The 9,159-nt window shown below is 47.9% G+C and overlaps 1 protein-coding gene and 1 pseudogene across 1 annotated transcript in view; one reads left to right on the top strand and one right to left on the bottom strand.

The window, feature by feature from the left end:
- Window positions 1-703: 703 nt before the first annotated feature.
- Window positions 704-802, bottom strand: LOC117719473 (U6 spliceosomal RNA; annotated as a pseudogene).
- A 7,078-nt stretch (window positions 803-7,880) lies between these two features.
- Window positions 7,881-9,159, top strand: part of Yaf2 (YY1 associated factor 2) — a 55,668-nt gene continuing 54,389 nt past the window's right edge. The window contains exons 1-2 of the mRNA XM_034516731.2: window positions 7,881-8,138; window positions 8,414-8,539. Of these exons, the coding sequence (XP_034372622.1) occupies window positions 8,113-8,138; window positions 8,414-8,539 (152 nt within the window). The 5' untranslated portion in view covers window positions 7,881-8,112. The remainder of the gene's footprint in view (window positions 8,139-8,413; window positions 8,540-9,159) is intronic.

Below are 9,159 nucleotides of genomic sequence, written 5' to 3'. Positions count from 1 at the left end.
ATGGTAAAGAATGAAGATGACACACAACTTCAATTTGCATGTGCAGGCATGCATGTGCACGTACACACACACACACACACACACACACACACACACGGTGACACACACCCCATAAGTAAACCAAAACCAAAAATAACAAACAACAAAAACAAAGATAAAGGAAAGAAACGGGGATGCGAGCAGTTCCCAAGAAGCAAAGTTCATGCCAAGAGCCCACTTACACCCCCAGCTGCTGACATCACCACCTAAAGGGCCTTCAGCACTAGATTACAGTATGTATCCCTCCCTGGACCTGAACCGGGGCCTTTCCAAGTTCAGGATGCTGCAGTCTTCTGGGCACAGAGCACAGCTCAGATTAACCCCATGTTGGACCCATGAATTGTTGCCCCGTGAGAATAAAAGTCAGAGTCATAGCAACAACAAACAAACAAAACCAAAATGTAATCTGAGAAATGTCAGTAATAGTTAAAACATTATAGTACATACTATATAAAATGCTATCGGATATATATATATTATATATATATCGGTTATATAATATATATATTTATATATATTTATGATGTGTTTGTTGCTAAACTATATTAACAAAATGGGTTATTTGGGGACATTCTAATGTTTTTGTTGGCATATATCAATCAGTTACCATGATGAACTTCACTATGACATTTTACGCATGTACAGAATGTACTGTAGTCACATTAAATACGTGGACTTCTTCATGGATTTGTGTACACCCTTGTGCAGGGGCCATGTTAATTTCCTTTGTTTTTGAATTTTAGAATATGTGCAAGCCCAGCACTGTTTTTGCCATGTGTATACATATAAGCTATTTTCTTTTGTTCTTAGCCCCTCCCCCTTGGCTTCCCCATTCTCTGCTCCCTCTGGCTGGCCCTGCCTCCCCTCAAACAGCTCTTTTCTGCATTGATGGCATGGTTGTGACTGTAGTTTCTTCTCATGAAATGCATTATTCTAATAGTGTCATTTATATTATTATAAAAACAAATGCACAGACACTGGCCCAGTCACTTTCTCTTTTTGAGACAGGGTTATGCATCCTGGGCTGTCCTAGAAGCCCCTGTGTAGTCCAGGCTGGCCTCAAACTCACAGAGATCCACCTGCCTTTGCCTCTGACTATCAGGATTAAAATTATGTGCCGCCAATCTTGGCCTAGGAACATTTTCTTATGGAAAGTGTTAGAACAAAAGATTGAAAATCCCCCCTTGGTTAGGTCTGAGGAAGAACACTTCCTGCTGAGAAATTTGAAAGGGTAGCTGTGTTGTTGTTTTTTTTTGTTTGTTTGCTTTGTTTTGTTTTGTAGAAAGATTTTTAGGTACTTCTAAATTTTCAGATGTCATAGCAGAAATCACCTTGCCAAAGGTTCTAAGTATAACTACAATGTGTTTCATACTGAAAGCTTATTAAGCTAATATAATAAATGGCTAGGGGGCTGGAGAGATGGCTCAGTGGTTAAGAGCACTGACTGCTCTTCCAGAAGTCCTGAGTTCTATTCCCAGCAACTACATGGTGGCTCACAACCATCTGTAATGGGATCCGATGCCCTCTTCTGGTGTGTCGGAAGACAGCAACAGTGTACTCATATACATGAGATAAATAAATAATCTTAAAAAATAATAAATAAGTGACTGGGGTAAAATCCTTGCAATGTGTCCATTAAAATGTTACTTGTTAGTAATTACAACATCGCTAACATTTTGGACTGTGGGGTATACATGGAGTTGTTCCCTGTGCTCTTTCAGTACCTAGGTTGCTGATGTGCAAGAACACACCAGGATATAAGTCCATTATGACTGTAAAGAACTTTTCACTTGGAGACTTTGCTTTTTAGTGATGGTGAACTTAAAACTCTTTGTGAACAAGTAACTTAACGGCACGTTTAAAAATCCTCATACACCAAGCAACTCCGACTGTGACCAGCTTCTCTTTTGCAATCTTGGATATTCCACAACAATACATATAAACATCTTACTCATGGGGCACTTTAAAAGCAACTCAAATGGCTTTAATAAGAACTGGAACACATAAAATGCTACTATTGAGAAAATATGGAGCAAAGCTGGAGAGATGGCTTAGCAGTTAAGAGCACCTGCTGTTCTTGCACAGGACCCAAGTTCAAATCCCAGCACTATGTCAGGTGGCTCACAACTGCCTGTTAACTCCAGCCCAGGTAGATTTGAGACTCTTTTACAGCACCTAGATGCATGTACACACACACACACACACACACACACACACACACACGAAAATACAGAGAAAGCCAGACATAGCATTGCATCTGGAATCTCAGCACTGGCGAGGTAGAAAAAGAAGAACCAGGAATTCAAAGTCATCCTCAGCTACAGAGTGAGAATAGCTTGTGCTCACAGGAGATCCTGGGTAATCAATAACAAAGTAGACAAAAATGGAGAGGAATGGAGAAGTAGATGGAGAAGAAATAGAATCTAACAGAAGTGATGAAAAAATGGAAAGGATAATCTGAAACAGCGATCTGTGTAGAAAACAAGATGAAAACGGAACAAAGTATGGTTGAAAAGTCATGGACATATAGTATGAACTGAAAGTGATAGATGATGAAAGAGAATTTCTGAACATGACCAGACAATTACACAAATGTGCACACGTGTGAACACACACACACATGCACACACACGCACACATATACACTAAGTTTTTGCTGTCACTCAGCTTTAACTCAGGCTCCTTCTACCTCTACTCTAGAGTACTGAGATAACACACACACGCACACGCATGCACGTGCACACACAAATGCACGCACACATGCACATGTACACACACACACACACTAAGTTTTTGCTATGTCACTCAGTTTTAACTCAGGCTCCTTTTACCTCTAGAGTACTGAGATAACACACACACACACACACACACACACACACACACACGCCACCACACTTAGATTAAAAGAACACAATTCAAACAGCACTTTCACTATGTCAAAATAAGTACCAGTGAGAACAGTGAGCTATAATATTCAAATAGCCATGTCTATTAAATAGTCTACAGCACACTAAGCAGATATCCATTGTACCAAAAATTACAAAATAAAAGTCATAGCGTGGACCTCTATGGCTCTGCAGCAAACCTATGCCTCTTTTGTAGACGATTCCTTTGGGGCACGCTGCTGTCTCTCTATTGAACTGCGCAGAGATGGTAACTGCTAACCATGACATAATACCAAACGACCACCTTGAGTTTCTTTTTCTGAAATGGACCAAGCCCAAAATCTATATGTATATGCATAGCATCCAGCATGCCATAAAAATGGTGTGTAGGATATTGGATATAAGCAGAAATAAAGACAAATGCACAATAGGAATTCTTTCTGTCTACATCTGAGGCTTTATAAAGAGTTTCATGTGACAGATAAAGGAAACACTTCAGGCCTGGTTTACAAATGATTCCGTATGATATGGTAGCACCAACCAAGGTAGATGGTCGTGTTACTCTAACCCTGATGGGAAGTGGCTCTGGGGGAGGGGAGGCAGTAGAGAAAAACTTTGTTAAGGAGAAAGTTTAGCAGTTCAACTTCCCACATTGTCTGGATTAGAGCATTGTCAGGGTGTGGGCGTGTGCTGATTCATGGGTAATTTCTAACCTTTAAGCCCCGTGACAGGAACCCAGAGACGACTGGAGAACTGATGTTAGAAGGTGAGAACCAGGTATTGGATGGATATTTCAGACGGAGCAGCAGAGTGGGCTATGAAGCTAATCCACAGAAAGCATGGGTGAAGGGAGAGCCTCTAACGAGAGAACGTGGATGTCATTCACACTCCCCAGCCACCCTAGTGCTTTCTCCGTGCGTTCACCGGCAGAGTGGCCATATTGTCTGAACCAGCCTTTGCATGAGCTTAGTGCATGCTCTTCTCACTAAAGCTGACCTTGTAGCTTTGCTGGATACGTTACTACTGTTGAGCATCTAACTTAGGAAACAGCACAAACCAACCCTGGATGTGGCTCGTTTCCTTGAAGAAATCAGCTCCTTCAAGAGTTTTATTATATTATTATATTATACATTATTTATTATATATCATTTCCTTGTGGAATGGAAGAAAGATATTTTCAGTGAAACAGGCATGTACTCTGGATATGTATCTGCCCTCACTGCATTATGGAACATTCCTGTTGGTACCACTGTCTGTGGACTCTGTGTCATCCCTTCCAATGTAGTCTGAACAACAGTGCTTCTGATTAATGAACTGATCTCATGTCAAAAGGAAAGTAGCACTCTGCTCATACCCAGGGAACTCACTAATCATGCCACACCCTTCATCTCTATGAAGCAACTGCCCCTACAGAACAGTACAATGCTTATGAAGAAGTCTTGATTGTATCAGACAACATCCTGCAAGAGCATGGTGCTTCTGGTACATTTGTGTGTTTACTGTGATAGGGCCTTCCTCTATAGCCCAGGCTGGCCTATAACTCATAGAAGCAATCCTTCTGCTGTAACCTCCTGAGGCATGGGACTATCTGTGTCAATCACCATGCTTGGGTGTGATGCTGTCTTGCAAGATGCAATGTATCTTTTGGGTCGGAGGTCAAAAGATGGTGCTGCCCTTCCAGTTACCAGAATACTAGTGCAAAGTGGGGAGGGGATGGGGAGGTTGCTCAACTGGGAAAGTTCTAGCCGTGAAAAGCACAGGGCCGAAGTTCAACTTCTTAGGACCCTCAGAAAAGAAGCAGGATGCAGTGGTGAGAGCCTGTTATCTCAGCACGGAAGAGGCAGACACAAAGGATCTCGGGGTTCACTGGCCAGCCAGTCTGGCTGAATCAGAGCCCCAGGTCCAGCAGGAGACCTGATCTCAAAAAGAAGGTGGTGAGTGACGGAAGAAGACACCTGATGTTGACAGCTGGCCTGCATGTGAGCACACAGAGAAGAACACACATGTGCACACAGACAGAGAGAGAGGGAGAGGGGGGCTGTGGATCTTCTCGTCGTATCACAGAAAGCAGACATTTTGCTTTCTGTGGCCGCCATACTGAACACTACTTAACTAGGGGGGTTTGAGTCCTAAGACGCTTCCATGAGACCACTACAGTGGTTCAAATGAATGGAAAGAAGAAACCACTACTTGGATGTTTAGGGCTCCTTACACCACCGGGCCACCTGGTAAACAAGGGACTTGACCTGTTGAACGGGGAAACTGAATATGATTACAAAGGTAAACCTGGGCTGCCGATACACTGTGAGGGTAAAAATGGTGGTGGTCTTCAGTACGAGGTGGTCTTGACAGCACTTCTTAGTACTATTTTTTAATTTTTTAAAAGATTTATTTATTTATTTAATGTATATGAGTACCACAGCTACCTTTAGAAACACCAGACAAGGGCATCAGATCCCATTATAGTTGGTTGTGAGCCACCATGTGGCTGCTGGGAATTGAACCCAGGACCCCTGGAAGATCAGTCAGTACTCTTAACTGCTGAGCCATCTCTCCAGCCCTTCTTAGTTCTTTAGGTTTCTAATAGTTAAAGTTGGTGGAGACCTTAGCGTTCACATGATGTCAGTACTTTTTGGGCAGGAAGACTCTTCAGGAGCATTGCCAGGTCTTAGGGTTTCTATTGTTGTGATGAAACACCATGACCAAAAAGCAAGTTGGGGAGGAAAGCATTTATTTGGTTTATACTTCCATATTGCTATTCATTGTTGAAGAAAGTCCAGACAGGAACTCAAACGGGGCAGGAACCTGGAGGCAGGAGGTGATGCAGAAGCCATGGAGGATGCTGCTAACTGACTTGCTCCTCATGGCTTGCTCAGCCTGCGTTTTCCCCAATGATTACTAAGAAAATGCCTTGTGGCTGGATCTCATGGTGGCATTTCCTCAGCTGAGGTTCTCCACTCTCTGATGGCTCTTGCTTGGGTCAAGTTGACATAAAACTAGCAAGTACATTGAGGAAACATGAGATCGTTACTAACATCAACTAGGACCCTATGAGGAACTCCAGAAAGGAAGGTGTAGATGCTGAACACAGGTTCTCTGATTGACAGGTATATTCCTGTAGGCTATGCAGTAGAGGCACAGGGCAGAACAGAGCTGGCCCCACGGATTGCTTCTCTGCTTTCCACTTCCAACCCTCCTCCTGTTTCTCCTTAAAGAGGTAATTAAAATGAGGTCATCGGGGACTGGGGAGATGGCTCAGCGGTTAAAAGCACTGGCTGTTCTTCCAGAGGTCCCTGGTTCAATTCTCAGCATCCACATGGTGGGCTAAAACTGTCTGTAGCTCTAGTTCCAGGGATCCAACACCATCACACAGCCATACATGGAGGCAAGACACCAACGTCCATATAAGTCATTAGCAAAACGCGATCATTAGTGTAGGCCCTAATGAATGACGTCCTTATAAGAGAGTATGACTTTGGCGGAGGTGATAAAAAGAGATAAGGATACAGGCACTCACGTACAAAGATGCCCCTTTGGAGATGGGACCTAGATAGATGGCTATCTGCAAGCAAAGTGGAGCCTTGGAAGAAAGCAGCCCTGACATCCTTATCTCCTACTTGGAGGCTCAGGTATTACAGGAAAAAACATTTCCATTGCATAAACCACTCTAACTTTTACCTTGGAAAATTAATGCAACCTCTAATATATAAGTGCTATACTAGACTAAGTCAGTCTCTCTATTTTGCAAAAATAAAGTAACACCAAGCAACGAAGCAAAGCCCACATAAAACAATCTTCTCAATGTTTTATCAAATCTTTAGTAACTCAGAGCCTTGTGCAAATGCTCCACCACTGAGCTATACTCCTGCCTGTCCTGCTACACTTCATTTTGAGTTTCTTCTCTCAGAAGCTTGTAGCCCATTTCCCTCTTAATTACCCCAATTAATCTCTAATTCCCAATGATAACAAAGAGAGCATTCCCTACTTTGGTTTTTAACTCTTGTTGTTTGGTAAGTAATACATCAATACAGTAGTCTCTCCCTTAGCTGGGGTTTTGCTTTCCTATTTCAATTACCCACAGACAATATAGTTCGAAATATTAAAGACTTCCTAAATAACTAACTCCTAAGTTTTTAGTTGCCATCCCACTCTTGAGTATTATGACGAACATTTGCTTCATCCTGCTCAGGCCCAGCTGGATAGATTTTTCTAAACACCCTTATAGTGTATCCCAACCAGGAGTCTTTGCCTCAGATCAACTGTTAAGTACGCAGTGCCTGAACTGAGTCCTCTTCAGTAAGTTAAGCCTGACGCTAAGCTACAACGCCTCCATCCGCACACCCAAGTTTAAGGCAGAAGGCAGGGCTCGGAGAAGGAATGGATTTCATCTCCCCTTTCTTCCGGGGCGGCTTTCCTGATGCCGATTCACCGACTTGGCATGCTAAGGTCGCCCCTCGATCAGAGGGGATGGCACGCTAACTCTGGTTGCCGGGTACCCGCTAGAGTGGCGAGGCCGGAGCAGAGCTTAAAGGATCAGCGAGATGGCTGTTTGGGTGTAGCAGGCGAGGTGTGTCGCGGGGAGGTGGTGTCCAGGGCACAAGCAACCTCGTTAGCCTCAGGAAGGCTCCGGAGCGTCCGTTTTATAACCAGCCACTGCAGAGCCCCGTGAGGCCAAGAGGACGCCTCTGGAATTAAAACAGGAGCAGACCCTGGTTTCGTCACGATTGAATTATGTAAGCAGGGCACCGAACCTTTCCCGAGCCTCTGGGTCGCTTCCCCCCAATGAAGGATGACGGTCCCCGCCGCGCCGGGCGCACGCGTGTCGGCGGGCACCTGCCACCGCGCCCCTCCGGGCGTGCGGGCCACTCCGGGTGGCGAGCGGGCGAGCGGGAGGGAGGCGGCGCCGCGAACTCGCCGCCGGTGCTGGGCCGCGCTCCCCGCGTTTGAAGTCTCCGGCGCGGCCGCTGGTTGGCCGGCGCGGGTCACGTGCGCGCGGGCAGGAGTTTCCCCGACAGCTGGAGGCTGCGTGGGATCCGGCGGCGGCGGCGGCAGCGGCGGCGGCGGCGGTAGCGGCGGCGGCTGCAGCTCGCGGCGCGGCCTTCCCCGCCCCCTCGCCTCCGCGCTTCCGCCGGCCCCTCGCCTCGGCGCTGACAGACGGGCCGCGGCCTCGCGCGCGTCGGCAGCGAGCATGGGTGACAAGAAGAGCCCCACCAGGTAGGGCGCCCGCCGGCGGAGCGCCCGCGGCCCGGGGCCCGGGTGGCGCGGGGCGCGCGTGTGTGCGTGTGCGTGGGGGGACGAGGGGGTGCGGCGCCGCGCGCGGCTGCCCACAATGGGCCGCGATGGCGGCCGGGGTCAGCGGCCGCGCTCCCCTCCCCCGCGCGGCGCCGGGCGGGGCGGGGGTCGCGGGCCGGGCGGGGCGGGGCACGGGGCCGGGCGGGCGCGGCCTGCCGCTGACCCCGCGCTGCGTCGTGTCCGGTTGTGTCCTGCAGGCCGAAGCGGCAGCCGAAGCCCGCCTCGGATGAGGGCTACTGGGACTGCAGCGTCTGCACCTTCCGGAACAGCGCCGAGGCCTTCAAGTGCATGATGTGCGATGTGCGGAAGGGCACCTCCACCCGGTGAGTCCGGCGCGCCCGCCGCCCCGGGTCCCCCGCGCGACGCGGGACGGCGGGGCGGCCAGCCAGGCGGCGGCCGCGGTGGGGCGCGACCCGGCTGAGCCGCGGCTTGCGGCGAGGGGTCGGCGGTTGACGGTGCCGCCTGCTGCGGAGGATGGGTTATTGAAGGGGGTCGCCGGCCGCTGCCATTCCGTGCGTGGCCGGTGCGGTGCCCCCTCCCCGGCCGGGCGCCGAGACGTTGGCCGCATTGTGGTGTTGGTGTGCGGGGGAGGGGGCGGGGACGGGGACGGGGAGGGGGAGGGGACGGAGGAAAGGCCGCGGTGTCATTCGGTCCCCCTGGGGAAAAAGTATCGCTGGAGGATCGCCATAGATTAAACTTTCTTAGTAACGGATGTCCGGAAGGGTCAGGCCAAGGTTTTGCGTCTGGTTTTTGTTCCATTTCTGTAATATTTTACAATTAAGTAATTGGGAGGTGAGCCCAGCTACGCAGTTTTACTCGGGTGCCTGGAATATCTTTACACAAACGAGATTACATGATCTTTGTCTGTTTCCGGTCCTAAATTTGTTGTATGGTAGATACGGTATTATAATTGTCTTTTAAAAAAAATTTAAAAGTTAAATCT

The sequence above is a fragment of the Arvicanthis niloticus genome, chromosome 13 (genome assembly GCF_011762505.2).
Source record: "Arvicanthis niloticus isolate mArvNil1 chromosome 13, mArvNil1.pat.X, whole genome shotgun sequence".
In the NCBI taxonomy this organism is placed as follows: Eukaryota; Metazoa; Chordata; class Mammalia; order Rodentia; family Muridae; genus Arvicanthis; species Arvicanthis niloticus.
Note: the sequence above shows the minus strand (reverse complement) of the source record. Positions and strands in the feature narration are given on the sequence as shown.